The sequence below is a fragment of the Ahaetulla prasina genome, chromosome 3, assembly GCF_028640845.1.
Source record: "Ahaetulla prasina isolate Xishuangbanna chromosome 3, ASM2864084v1, whole genome shotgun sequence".
Taxonomy (NCBI): Eukaryota; Metazoa; Chordata; class Lepidosauria; order Squamata; family Colubridae; genus Ahaetulla; species Ahaetulla prasina.
This window is the reverse complement of record NC_080541.1, coordinates 189,837,033-189,852,385: the sequence shown is the minus strand read 5'-3', so window position 1 is coordinate 189,852,385 and position 15,353 is coordinate 189,837,033. Positions and strand designations below refer to the sequence as shown.

Genomic DNA, 15,353 nt, shown 5'->3' with positions numbered 1-15,353 from the left:
GTTCCCAATATTTATTGTTACTTAATATTCCCTTTTACAATCCTGTAATCCCTTTAATACCTGTTAGAATGTTTTCTAACAAAAACACTTCGCTTTAAAAAATTTCTGTTCAAAACCTAAATAAAATATACTTCATTAGAAGATAATTATTTAAATATAAAATAACTTTTTATTTTCATAAAGACCATCAAACGATATAACCCCTAACTGAAAAGATTTATTAAGTTAATCAGAAATGTTAAAGTATTCCAGGTTCTACTGAAGAATTGCTATCTTGATCTTAAGGAAAAGGAAACGTTTACAGCATTCTGTGGCAAGTTAATATTATGCATCATATAACATAAATCATATATATGCTATCCTATAACTTAAGATCTTCTATGATTCTAAGATGATAGAAAATACATTTTATTGCAGGTTTTGGTTCCTACAACTTTTTTCCCACGCAAAGGAAAGGGATCTACTAAATGATTTATCCCAAAGGCAGGTGGATTCTACTGGGTGTTTTAAAGTTCTGAGAAGTTTTTGGCTTCTCAAAATCCTAATTAGGATATCTATGAAGAATAATCATGTGAATGAGTATTCTTGAAAATCCTTCCAATCCTAATCAGTAGTTTCCATGGAGTGATGCTCTCCATTCACCATTTATACATGGAGAATAAGAAAGTGAAATACAAGTAATCCTCGACTTACAACATTTCATTTAGTGAACAAAGTTACAATAGCACTGAAAAAAGTGACTTATAACAATTTTTCACATTTACGACCATTGCAGCATCTCCATTCAGATGCTTGGTAACTGACTCATATTTATGAGAGTTGCAGTGTTCCAGGGTCATGTGATTAACTTTTGCAACCTTTTGACAAGCAAAGTCAATGGACATGCTAATATTTCATATTATTCTTATGACATAAAAGAAAACAATTTTCATCCATACCTCAGCCATTGTAAAAATCTTGTACATCTCTGGAAGAATAACTGGAGCAACAAGGGGCATCTGTGTGTCTGTTACCTCTCGAGTGAACTCTACAAGATATTATATGTATGCATATAACATAGCTAAATTATGGTTTCCCAGACATATATTCAGGGAATACATCTTATTTCTATGCTGTTTATCCATTTCAAGAGTATACCGATGCCCAAATGGACAAAGAAAAGAATACAAGTTTCCCTTGTAATTACTTATAGTCTAGCGCTCTTCTAAATAAAAAATCTATTTTATTTCTAAGCTCCATTATTTGAAATTATAGATGGCGGCTCATATGGTTCAAACCTATCTTCATACATATATACATTCTTTCTACAATGAAAATCATAAAGCTAGGTTAAAAAGTTCTAACTGAACTGATTATCTGCCTCATGAGAACTAAACATATATCCAGAATTTATTTATATGTATTAACTCTGTTACACAAAGGTGCGTTGAAACTATTCTCTTATATTCCTCAGCTTCCTGATTAAAGTAAAACAGATTTACACACACTAGCATGTTTGATATGAACATTCTCAGGTCTAGGAACTTCAGTCTATGAACCATTATCATCAGTAGTTGTCATTAACTCTGGCTTCTTAAGATACAATTTTTAACATGTATAATTTCTATTAATATAATCTGTTTCAAAAAAAATCACTGTTTGAACAAGCACATCATGGGTCGGTAACCTATAACATTGAAGCTTCATATAGCCCATTAACACCTGAGAACAACCTGATAAAATCTAGTTAAATTTCAAAGGCAGATTGTTTTTTTTCGTTTCTTCCTTCCTAAATTAAGGGAAAATAGGAGGCTCTCCATTCTCCCCTCCCCTATACAATTTGCTCCAAATCACTATTGTTTAAGGATGGGAATATGATTAGGAAACCTCTGAAAGTAAATTGCATCCGTAGCCATCCTTCACACACACAGACACACACCCACAAACACACACACAAATGGCTTTCTATTCCACTTCTAATCTTTTAAATCTGAAAAGAAAAAAAATGAAATCCAGTATTTTGGCCAAATTGTGCCATAATCATTTGAAAGTTTCCCATCCCTGAGATAAAAATGACACAATGCGATCCAACAGAGGCAGAGTTTTCTAGTATTCTAGTGCAATTTTTCTTTTGTTTCAATGTCCATATTTACAGAAATAAAGATAATGTCACACTGGATATCTAATGATGAATTAGTGACTGTGTATTAAGGAAAACAATATTTCCTAATGATTTAATTGAATGACATATTTTGTTAATTATTATACCCTAATATTGAACAACTTTTATAAAAGGCTAGAGGATCAAAAATCTTTGTTTATATTAAAATGCTGTGTACTCTGTACTTTCACTACAACTATATTAAAGTAGGAAATATTTTCTATCTTAAAAATCAAAGCAAAAAGCCAAGCCAAGGTAGTAGAATTATCTAGTTAATAGCATATAAGAAATAAATACCTGTAAGCACTCGCATAGCTCCATGTACTGCATTTAGATCTCCACTGACCAGCATTTCCATCAAGAGATTAAAAAGCTCAGGCCAAGCTTCAGGCCAGTCCCAATGTGCTATTGCTGAAACTGCATAAGCAACACTTGAACGAACTTTGCTAATTGATTCCCTCAATCCATTGGGCAGCAGTTCCCTAATGGCAGCTTTTGCCTATGGAGAATAAAAAGAAATGAACTTAGAAACAAACTCTGTCTACACAGCACAGCAATATCTACAGGTGCCATCTCATTATAATCAAAGATCTGGAAAAAGGTGTCCTAAGGAAACATTGTTCTCTGACTTTAAATGTCCTTTAAATTGCATAAAAAGGAAATACAGTTTCTAAGTTGTTCTACAATTGTTCTAAACTTGGGTATTGTATAATAGAGTTTTTAAAAATAGACATTACCCTTTCTGTAGTTTCAGGAGGTCTAAACTTGTCCGATTGGGAACACCAATGAGTTTCCACATATTGTTTCAAAATCACAGATGCTAGCTATGAATAAAAAACAGAATAAAAATTCCCAGATTTATCATTTCATATGATCTTTCATCTCTTCAAAAATTCAAACAACAGACACAACTGGTTTCAGTTACAGAGGAATGCTGCTTTTAAAATTCTGAAGTAAGTATTACTCATTATTTAACAAATTATACCTGCCCAGGAAACTGCATTACATTATATCATAAAGCAAGATATAACTTGAAGCTGATAGAGACAAAAAACATTTTAAGAATAGATGCAATGTTTTATTTTAGTTTAAAATTATGCTTTAATTCTTCAGTACATATTTTAAATGCAAGAATATTCCTATCCTTGAACTCTATTGATAGCAATTGTCTCACATCTATATTTTAATATGATTGTCTTGATATTACTTTTTTTTATTGCAATGAAATGTAACCATATACTTAAGGCTAGCTTATTTAATCTTACTTTAACTTTTTAAATGTGAACTAATAATGTATTCACTCCAGCCTGCCAATTCTAATTCAAGAAAGTCTGAAGTATGACACATAACTGTGAGTTAAACTAAGTCTAAACAAAGCTTTCTGGAAACTGACTCCTGAGCAATGCCAGCATATTCTGGGCCAGACTATTTGTGGGATTGCCTATCTCCCATTCTTTTTTCTCACCCCACCAGATTTAGCAGGGAAAGTTTTAGGTCTCTTCCATCAACAGTGCCATTATGTTGGATGCAGGAGTTGTGCTTTCCTTGCACTTGCCTTGTGGAACCTCCAGAAAAGCCACATGTTAACCTTCCATAAAGCATTTGACCCAGGAGGTTAGGTAAGCTCTATTGGCAGGGCTCTTTGTATGAGTTATTTTTCTTTTACCTTGAGCATTGCCTTTTAAATGGTTAAGACTATGTGAGATATTTGGCCATATTAGATAGATAGATAGATAGATAGATAGATAGATAGATAGATAGATAGACAGACAGACAGACAGACAGACAGACAGACAGACAGACAGACAGACAGACAGACCGATCGATCTTGAACTACAGCATTTATCTGGTTTCATTTCATACAAGCTTTATTTTTTATTTTACTAAAAAAATATTTTTCCAAGTTAAAACAGTTTTGTACTAGTTTGGACATTGGTTGCCCAGATTGGACCTATAGTGCAAAGGAATCAATTCATTTACCCAGTATTAGCTATTAGCATACCACACTAATACACAGAAAATTGCTCAATATATAAATTGTTTAAATCTTTTGAACTGATCATTTGGAATGACTGACCTGACGAATAGCCAGTGCTCCTTGGGGATCTACAGTTAATTCTGCCAAGTGAACACCAAATTCTGAAATGGAACAAAATAAAAATCATCAGCCTAAAGACCAATGATAAAGCACCATCGACTCAGGGGTTGTATAATGGGGAAGAAACTATAGTATAATGACTTTATTCACAACCCACGCTTTATTATTTAAGAAATTCACTCCCTACAGTTTTTGTTTGACTTTATGACTGTTCCCTATTGTTCATATGACATTTTTTCACCTCATAGACAATAAAGAAAGCTTACAGAAAACAGAACAAAAGCAGTGTCTATGAATTATTTAAAGAAAGTAATGTTTTCCCATTTGAAAAAATATTCTTCAATGCTGAACAAATATATTAAAGAAAAAATATCTCCAATGATATAACTTCCACAGTCATTAACTAAAAAAACTAATATACCCTGTTTCCCCCAAAATAAGACATCCCCTGATAATAAGCCCAATCGGGCTTTTGAGCACATGGCAATAAGGCCAAGCGTTTATTTCAGAGTTCAAAAAAATATAAGACAGGATCTTATTTTCGGGAAAACACGGTAATACATTAGGACTGTATAATCAGTCCTTAGGATGGAACAGCTGCAATAATGAATTTTCTTACCCAGTCTTTCCCAATTGGATGTCCTCTGATTGTATTTGACTACCTGCGTCTTTAGGTCATATTAAGGGTCTATATTTAAACTATACGCTTTTCCCTTAGAAAAAAGGGAATATAATTCTGAACATATTTCATTTATTCAAGTGAACCCCAACTTTCAAGGGTCTTTTTGCCAAACATTTTTAAAAAAATAGTATAGTTAAATTAGTAAAATTATAACTGATGAACCAAAGCACATAAGTAAATAATTCCTCCAATTTTCAAATTCTATTGCTACATTCTTATACATGAATACATAGAAAACAGAAAAGCCCAAATCAAAATAAAACAAATTGGATTATTTCCTGGTTGAAAGTGTTTGAAATAGTCTGCTACAATTTATATCAAATAGTTATCAGCAGGGGTGAAATCCAGCAGGTTCTGACAGGTTCTGGAGAACCTGTAGCGGAAATTTTGAGTAGTTCGGGGAACTGGCAAATACCACCTCTGGCTGGTCCCACAGTGGGGAGCAAATGGGGATTTTGCAATATCCTTTCCCCAGGAGTGGGGAGAGAGAATGGGGATTTTGCAGTATCCTTCCCCTGCCACACCCACCAAGCCATGCCACGCCCACCAAGCCACGCCCACAGAACCAATAGTAAAAAAAATTGAATTTCACCACTAGTTATCAGTAATTATCCTATAGTTTTTAGATTTCATAATAGCTAACGTGTAGTCCTGTAGGTCCTATCATAGGAACATATTCCTGACAAACTAATAAAGCTCTAAAATCTACAATCAAATTGCTCTACTCTGATTGCCTCATTTCTCCACTGCAACTAATATTAAAGATAATTCAAATAAATAAAGATAAATGTTTCCCATCCAGTCATGTCTGACTCTAGGAGGTGGTGCTCATCTCCATTTCTTAGTCAAGGGAGCCAGCCTTGTCCAAAGACACTTCGATGGTCATGTGTCCAGTAGGACTACTGTATGTAAAATCAACTATTTTGAATTTGATCATTTTATTGCTAAGTATATTAATAACAAGTATGTTATCATTTTTATTCAAATCTCTTAAAGAATAATTTAGTTCTATAATTACAGTTCTTTAAAAGGAATCAGAAGGTGATAACGATAACAACCGCATGCATAAATCACTGAAGACACAAGTTTTGTTGAGCAAATTTTCTCAATAATCATATTTTCAGGAATACTTATATTGAATAACGAAAACCAAACCATATACTTAATTCTGATACAGACTGTTTTCTTTTTTCCTCAAATAATTACTACTAAAGTATTACTTTTAATTTATTCCATTGGTGTTAAATATACCAAGTAATAAGAATGAGTAAGGTAAAACAGCACATTTTTGGATGTCATGGAAATTTTTATCACCATTGTCTGCATTTATACAAGCCTTGTCAATCTTCACTTGGCTCCTTCAGGCTTGCCTTCTCTGAGTAAAATTGACTTAGTAGGCGCCATATGAAAGAAATGACTAGCAGTTCCCCATTTTTGTGAGGTTAAGGGAGAACGGGTTAGTACATAGTGTTTTCAATTGCAGCCAATGTGTCTGCAGCCAAACCCACACAGATTAATGTGTCCTGTTATATTTCCAAATGGTTGTGAAAACTGAACTCCTTCAGGGAGCATTTGGAGAATGATGAATTCCATCACTGGACTCCTATAGTGGATATTCCCATTTTTATCCCACTGTAAGCCAATTTGTTAATAAGATGAGTGTCAAGCATTCTGAAAAGTTCTTTATAATTGCTGGAGCAAGTGATCAATAATATATTTATATTTGTATTTCTAGTTTTAGTATACTAGAAATATAAATTTGGTAAAAGAATACATTATATTTAACATACAGCACAAGATAAATAAATTACCTGGTTGGTTAGAAATAGCAGAACCATTTGATAGTTGTGAACATAAAAATTAGATATAACAAAGTTTTTGTGGTTGGGCTATGCCATTACATAAACACACCATGCTATGCGACCAGTGATTGCTAATAAAAATGGAAGCATGATGTATCTTTAAAACAACAATGTGCGCAGTATTGTGGAAGGGACACTATACAACTTCATTATGGTTCTACTTGCCTTCATTATATGCATCCATGTGTCTGCATATTGTGCTGCAATTTTGGGATTTTTTTTCTGTTTAATTATTTACAATACTTTAGCCTGGGAATCAGAAGGCAACAGCTTTTCTGACTAACAAATTTTATTAAGAGACAAAGGTTTCATGAGCTAACTTTTTACATCTCACTTTATCAGATGCAAACAGGGTAGAATGATCTAGGACAGGGGTGTCCAAACTTGGCCCTTTGGAGAGTGGTGGACTTCAACTCCCAGAATTCCCCAGCCAGCATGAGCTATAAATTTAAGCAAGTTGCTAGTTGGAGAATTCTGGGAGTTGAAATCCACCACTCTTCAAGGGGCCAAGTTTGGACATCCCTGATCTAGGATATAGATTTGGATGAATAAATGGGAAGAAAGACAGCTTGATTATACAGATGCAGGTTATATGAGGGGTCTGGTTAGTGTAAACAGTAGCTCATTTAAAGTCTCTAGAGCTTCTCAGTCATCCAGGTCATGGCTGTCCCAAAGGTGCTTTTTCAGGAGGCAACTACACTTTCTTTTTTTTTTCTTTGAAGAGGTTTCGCTTCTCAACCAAGAAGCTTCTTCAACTCTGACAGGATCCTCCCATTTTCCACTATCCTGTCAGAGCTGAAGAAGCTTCTTGGATAAGAAGCGAAATGTCTTCAAAGAAAAAAAAAAGAAAGTAAGTCCAGTTGCCTCCTGAAAAAGCACCTTTGGGAGGTAGCTCGTTTCTTTTTTGTGTCCTGCAAGCCAGATCGATTTAGATTACTGCTCAAGCTAGTGTGCAAATCCAGAAAAGGGGCTACTTCAATAACCAAGTTCAGCATGTTGCATTAATATCGAAGACACTGTTTTTCAGTCTCCCTTCAGGGGGAAAAAAAACCTGAAATGGGAATCTGGTACCTTCAACATTGTGGGAACAAGAAATGATTGGCTACCGGATCCTGAAATGAACCCGGAACCAAAAAGAAAGTAAGTCCAGTTGCCTCCTGAAAAAGCACCTTTGGGAGGTAGCTCGTTTCTTTTTTGTGTCCTGCAAGCCAGATCGATTTAGATTACTGCTCAAGCTAGTGTGCAAATCCAGAAAAGGGGCTACTTCAATAACCAAGTTCAGCATGTTGCATTAATATCGAAGACACTGTTTTTCAGTCTCCCTTCAGGGGGAAAAAAAACCTGAAATGGGAATCTGGTACCTTCAACATTGTGGGAACAAGAATGATTGGCTACCGGATCCTGAAATGAACCCGGAACCAAAAAGAAAGTAAGTCCAGTTGCCTCCTGAAAAAGCACCTTTGGGACGTAGCTCGTTTCTTTTTTGTGTCCTGCAAGCCAGATCGATTTAGATTACTGCTCAAGCTAGTGTGCAAATCCAGAAAAGGGGCTACTTCAATAACCAAGTTCAGCCTGTTGCATTAATATCGAAGACACTGTTTTTCAGTCTCCCTTCAGGGGGAAAAAAAACCTGAAATGGGAATCTGGTACCTTCAACATTGTGGGAACAAGAAATGATTGGCTACCGGATCCTGAAATGAACCCGGAACCAAAAAAAGAAAGAAAGAAAGAAAGAAAGGAGGGGGGAAAAAAGGGAGATGAGGTTTCCCTCACTTCACTTTCCTTTTCAGGAATCACTCGCGCCCCGAACGGGGATCTCTCGCTCCAGCCTCGCTTGCGGCGGCAGCTCTTCCCCCTCCCCGAAGTAAAAAGGGGAGGGCAGCGACGACTGCAAAGACTGAAGGCCACAACAGGACCCCACGGCCTTCGGTCCTGTATACAACCCAGGTAAGTACCTCGAGCTCCGGTATACTTACCCTCCGTCACCTCCAGGACCTTCACCTGCTCCTCAGCTGCAGCACGAACGCCCTGCACCGGACAGAGGATCCCGTTCAGGGTCTCCACCAGCGCTTCTTTCAGCCCCTGAGCCACGGGTCCAGGCCCGCCGCCCGCCACCGCTCCCGACATCCCGCGGTATCCCCGCCAGGCAGCGCCGCGCTGGGCGGGAGGAAAAGGCACGCGAGGAAGCCCCGTGGAAGAAGGCGGGCGAGAGAAAGAGAGGGTGGGAAGAGAAAGAGGCGGCACCGGAGGGTCGCGCGGGTGGTGCCGCCACGCGCCAAACGCGCCCGCGACGACGCGCTCTCCGAGAGCGACGACTGCGAAAATCGGAGGCTGAAAGATTCCCGAAGAGCGCCCCTGGAGGCCCTTATATACGCGTTAAAAGGAGCTTTTTAAAAATCGCCTGAGTTGGTTTTTGTTTTTGTTTTTGGATTCTGCCCTGAAAACGGCTCTCCTCCAATGATTGCATGGTAATACTGTATACTAACCAGGGGTTTCCAACTTTGGCAACTGTGGACTTCAACTCCCAGAATTCCCCAGCCAGCAAAGCTGGCTGGGGAATTCTGGGAGTTGAAGTCCTCCAGGCTTAAAGTTGCCAAGGTTGGAGACCCCTATACTAGCTGTATGGCATTGCCTATCTTTACTCTGACCAATACATATAGAAGAGGGAATGTCTGATGTCACTGCTAACAGAGAGAAGCGAAGCCAAATGTCACAAAGAGGTCTTGTCAGACAGGAGGCTGAATGTATGCACCTTTACTCGGAAATACAGGTAGTCCTCGAATTACAAGAGTTCTTTTAATTAGTGACTGTTCAGAGTTAGAAGGGCACTAAAAAAAGTGAGGGATGACCATTTTTCACACTTACGATCATTGTAGCGTCCTTGTGGTCACGTGATGAAAATTAAGATGCTTGGCAACTGGTTCAGTGTCCTGGCATCATGTGATTGCCTTTTACAAAGTCAGTAGGGAAGCCAGATTCGCTTAACAACCATGTTACTAACTTAACAACTGCAGAGATTCACTTAACAACTGTGGCAAGAAAGGTCATAAAATGAGGCAAAACTCACTAAATTTTTCACTTAGCACGATAAATTTTGATCTCAATGGTGGTCATAAGTCAAGGACTACCTGGAAAAGACATTACTTATAGCGAAGCTGCTCTTAAGGTTCTGTACAAGAAGTTGCAGACCCATTTAGTCAAACTTTTTTGACTGATCTCATAAGCCCGTGATGGCGAACCTATGGTACGCGTAGCCATATCAGTGGGTACGCGAGCTCAGCTCAGGCACGCTGATTTTCGGGCCTTCTGGGCCCACTAGAAGTAGGGAAACAGGCTGTTTCCTGCCTCCAGAGGGCCTGAAGGTGGTGGCGAAGGCCCATTTTTCTCTCTTACCTGGCTCCAGAGTCTCTCTATGAGTCTGGAGAGGGTGAAAATGACGTTCCCCACCCCCCAGGGGCACTCCGGAGACCAGAAACTGCCTGTTTGCCAACTTCCGGTTGGACAGGAAGTGACGTTTTTTGCTGTCCCCAAACTCCTGTTTTCCCTCTCCCCAGACTTGTAGAGAGGCTCTGGAACCAGGTGTGAGAGAAAAATGGGCTCACTGGGCCATCGTGCCAGGAGTGGAGGGGAGAATGGGGGGGGTCACATGCATGGGAGCGGGGCGCATAAAATTATTGGTTTTGGCACGCACGTGCGTGACCCGGGCCCCCGCCTCCCAGCACGCGATGGCAAAAAGGTTAGCCATCACTGTCATAGGCTAACCAGAACTTCCTCTGTGATTAGAAGTGATCACCTGGGAATGCTAGGCCTGTTGTTGGCAGTAGGCAGAGATTTAAAAGCATTCTTATTCCAAGGACTCCTACTTAATGTCAGGGTAACAATTCCTTAAATCAATTGTCTGAAACTGAAATCTAAGAAGCTTTGTAGGATCTAACTATTTTGGTCTATGGTGAAATTTACGGCACTGAAAAATTTGACCATTTGTTTACAGAAGAATTCCGTAACATGAGGCCCTCTCCTGAGATTGATTATAACTCCCATTGTCCCAATTAACAAGTACTAACACTGATTTGATGGAACTATATTTCAACCCTGAACAGTAGAGTTAAATTGTGTTTTCAATACAGGGAAGGTCCTGCTTTGCTTACAAACTGGCCTGAAAACAAACAAAAAACAGGCATACAATAGCTTTTCAGACAGGTTGGCACCTCAAATGGCCCTATTTCAAAGCGGTTATATAAAGTTATACAAAATTGCAATACTAATTCCCAAGTTCTGTTTTAAAAGCCCATTTCAAAACTTTGAACATCAGCTGATTGGCCACTAAAGTCATCATTAGTGATGCTCTTGCTGATTGTCTGACAAAATAAAAAAACCCAAGATATACTACCTGTGGAAATCTTAATATTTTTCCAGAAAATAAAGCATGAATTATCAATTTGAATACTGGTCAATCCTGCCTAAATTGATGGGACTATTATGATTCCTTTTCCTTATGCTATTTGCAGACTGAGGAATTGCATACATATAAAATCACTCTTCATAAGCAATGAAATTATTTCAGCCTGGTACTTTTTAAAAAATATCCTTTCCAATTTTACTTTTCCCCATCCTAATTAGCACTTAGCTGTGATAGAACACTGATAAGACTACAGTTGAGTTGAAGATAGAAAGATGATGCTGTCTGTTGGGCTGCAGGTTGGCATCTACTTTTTGCCTACTTCACAAAGTAATGCAGCATATGGAAGATGATGGTAGAACAATGAATGGGTCTACTCTTACATGCTGTATGCTGAAAAATAAAAATAAAAGCACTACACACCTTGTATTCCTTGGGCATCAGAGCTTGCTTTCCTTATAGATATAGATATATGGTGTCCCAATGAAACAAACCAAATCTTAAAAAGTTATATTTATGTAGTTACTTACCAAGCACATCTACCTTATATTACAGTACCCAGAATATCTTTACAATGGGGAAAGGACCCAAAAATTTTGGACCGAATTTTCTGCTGGGTATTCTCAACCTCAGATACTTAGTAGATAAAAAGACTTTATCTCCAATGCGAAAAGGGGATTGAAGGGAATGGTGTTTGTCAGCTTGGGCTTTGTAATTCCGAGCTGTCACAGCTAAGGCCTTTTTTGTATTTTCCCAACCTTTTTTCAACGAATTCATCCAGTCCGTTAGGGAAACGGAAGTGGGGGGTTGCACGGGGAGTTCAGGCATTGGAACGAAGTCCATGCCGGTGGTTACTTGAAAAGGGGTTAACCCCGTGCTGCTGTGTACAGCATTATTATATGCGACCTCTGCAAATGGTAACAAATCTGACCAGTTTTCTTGTTGGTAATTTACATAACACCGTATGTATTGTTCCACCATCGAGTTCAATTTTTCAGCCGCTCCATTGGTCTCCGGATGGAACCCAGAACTAAGTCCTTGAGACGACCCAATGGACCGTAGGAACTCCCTCCAGAACTTGGCTGTGAATTGAACACCCCTGTCGGATATTATCCTTTTAGGAACTCCATGCAGTCTGTAGATGTGTTTGACGAAGAGCTTTGCTAATTTTCTCGCCGATGGCAATCCGCTGCACGCAGTGAAGTGGGCCTGTTTAGAGAACAAATCCACTACGGTCCATATCACCGTATTTCCCCCACTAGGTGGGAGTTCAACAATAAAATCCATGGCAATCTCTTCCCAGGGTCTGGTGGGTTCGGCTACAGGTTGTAGGAGTCCAGGGGGTTTCCCTGGTCTGGACTTCATGGTGGCGCAGGTAGCACAGCTCCGCACATAGTCTTCGACATCTGATTTCATTTTTGGCCACCAGAATTGTCTTCTAGCCAAGTGGAGAGTCTTTAAAAATCCAAAGTGATCTCCTAGGCGAGAGTCGTGGCTTCTCTGTAGTATAGGCAGCCGCATAGGGACGTGTACATAAATCTTGGTTCCCTTCCAGGGTATTCCATCCCTTAAGGTGAGGTTTTCTTTAAACCAAGCATCATCAGTGAGTGCTGATTTTAATTCTGCTAGTAGTTTATTTGGTGGGATGTTAGTACCACGGCGTGATCGCGGTCGAGTAAGTGCTTGGCTGGCCGGTTCGCTATCAGGAATCATCGCATGTATTACCTGTTCGCGTTGGCTGTCAAATTGTGATTTCCTAGATAGGGCGTCAGCCAGTAGATTTTAATTCCGCTAGTAGTTTATTTGGTGGGATGTTAGTACCACGGCGTGATCGCGGTCGAGTAAGTGCTTGGCTGGCCGGTTCGCTATCAGGAATCATCGCATGTATTACCTGTTCGCGTTGGCTGTCAAATTGTGATTTCCTAGATAGGGCGTCAGCCAGTAGATTTTGGTCGCCGGGGATGTATTTGAGGGTGAAATGGAACCGTTTGAAAAACTGAGCCCATCGAACTTGTTTGGGAGAAAGCTTTCGAGGGGTTTTTAAGTATTCGAGGTTTTTGTGGTCCGTCCACACCTCGAATGGTTCCTTCCAGGGTATTCCATCCCTTAAGGTGAGGTCTGGCAAGTTTTCTTTAAACCAAGCATCGTCAGTGAGTGCTGATTTTAATTCCGCTAGTAGTTTATTTGGTGGGATGTTAGTACCACGGCGTGATCGCGGTCGAGTAAGTGCTTGGCTGGCCGGTTCGCTATCAGGAATCATCGCATGTATTACCTCTTCACGTTGGCTGTCAAATTGTGGTTTCCTAGATAGGGCGTCAGCCAGTAGATTTTAATTCCGCTAGTAGTTTATTTGGTGGGATGTTAGTACCACGGCGTGATCGCGGTCGAGTAAGTGCTTGGCTGGCCGGTTCGCTATCGGGAATCATCGCATGTATTACCTCTTCGCTGGCTGTCAAGGTTCCAGAAAACCTCTTCTGCATAAAAAACTCAGAAGCCCTTGTCTTTCAGAGTTCTTTACTAGCATGAGGAAACTGGCACACGATGAGTGAAATTCCAAAACTGAACTTCCGGATTCTTTTCCCAGTTATACAAACCCCAAGAGTCCCACCCCCCTGACCCCTTTGCTGGTCACATGGTCCCACGTTCTCCCAGTTCATTCGAATATCTTCTTGCCACTCTTCCTGCAGATGTGAACACCATCTGACCTTGACCGCTTGAAGAATGTTACCATACCCCCAACCCCCCTTCCTCCCCTCAGGGGAAAAATATGGCAGCGTCTGGAACCCTAAAGTCTAGTATGGTTTCTAGGCCTGACAGGCGTCCCCCCTTGGAAAAGAAGCTATATCCTAGGAAAGAAAACAAAGAGTTAATAAAGAAGAGTGTCAGTGGTCCACACTTCCCTTCTACCTCCCTCTCCCCTCCAAGAGGTTTTTAGGTTTGTCAGGAAAGTGTCGTGAAATTGTTTAATCAAATTGTCGCATTTACTTTCCAACTTTTGACCCAAGTAGATTCAGATAATGGATATCCTTCCAGTGGACTAAATATTGTAATTGACCTCTGTATAGTCTAGAGTCAAGGATTTTCTTGATTTCATAGTGGGTTTCACCTTGGATTATCAAGGGTGGTGGGGAGCGGCAGGTTGAGGTCTCAGACCAGACTGTCTAGCAGGTTTTAATAAGCTGGTATGGAATACGGTGTATTTTCCCCAACATTCGAGGGAGCTTGAGTTGGACGGTAACGGATTAATAATTTTACAATGGGGAAAGGACCCAAAATTTTGGACCGAATTTTCTGCTGGGTATTCTCAACCTCAGATACTTAGTAGATAAAAGACTTTATCTCCAATGCGAAAAGGGGGTTGAAGGGAACGATGTTTGTCAGCTTGGGCTTTGTAATTCCGAGCTGTCACAGCCAAGGCCTTTTTTGTATTTTCCCAACCTTTTTTCAATGAATTCATCCAGTCCGTTAGGGAAACGGAAGTGGGGGGTTGCACAGGGAGTTCAGGCATTGGAACAAAGTCCATGCCGGTGGTTACTTGAAAAGGGGTTAACCCCGTGCTGCTGTGTACAGCATTATTACATGCGACCTCTGCAAATGGTAACAAATCTGACCAGTTTTCTTGTTGGTAATTTACATAACACTGTATGTATTGTTCCACCATCGAGTTCAATTTTTCAGCCGCTCCATTGGTCTCCGGATGGAACCCAGAACTAAGTCCTTGAAACGACCCAATGGACCGTAGGAACTCCCTCCAGAACTTGGCTGTGAATTGAATACCCCTGTCGGATATTATCCTTTTAGGAACTCCATGCAGTCTGTAGATGTGTTTGACGAAGAGCTTTGCTAATTTTCTCGCCGATGGCAATCCGCTGCACGCAGTGAAGTGGGCCTGTTTAGAGAACAAGTCCACTACAGTCCATATCACTGTATTTCCCCCACTAGGTGGGAGTTCAACAATAAAATCCATGGCAATCTCTTCCCAGGGTCTGGTGGGTTCAGCTACGGGTTGTAGGAGTCCAGGGGGTTTCCCTGGTCTGGACTTCATGGTGGCGCAGGTAGCACAGCTCCGCACATAGTCTTCGACATCTGATTTCATTTTTGGCCACCAGAATTGTCTTCTAGCCAAGTGGAGAGTCTTTAAAAATCCAAAGTGACCTCCTAGGCGAGAGTCG

The 15,353-nt window shown here is 39.9% G+C and overlaps 1 protein-coding gene across 4 annotated transcripts in view; it reads right to left on the bottom strand.

Annotated features, from left to right (window-relative positions):
* Positions 1 to 9,114, bottom strand: part of IPO9 (importin 9) — a 31,953-nt gene extending 22,839 nt beyond the window's left edge. For 2 of the 4 annotated variants that reach the window (XM_058174526.1, XM_058174527.1), the window contains exons 1-5: positions 8,759 to 9,113; positions 4,218 to 4,279; positions 2,878 to 2,964; positions 2,438 to 2,639; positions 939 to 1,027 (exon numbers count right to left, since the gene is read on the bottom strand). In XM_058174526.1, coding sequence (XP_058030509.1) covers positions 939 to 1,027; positions 2,438 to 2,639; positions 2,878 to 2,964; positions 4,218 to 4,279; positions 8,759 to 8,909 — 591 coding nt within the window. In that variant the 5' untranslated portion in view covers positions 8,910 to 9,113. Of the gene's footprint in view, positions 1 to 938; positions 1,028 to 2,437; positions 2,640 to 2,877; positions 2,965 to 4,217; positions 4,280 to 8,758 lie in introns of all 4 variants that reach the window. The other 2 variants (XM_058174525.1, XM_058174528.1) reach the window with 2 other exon arrangements.
* Positions 9,115 to 15,353: the final 6,239 nt, after the last annotated feature.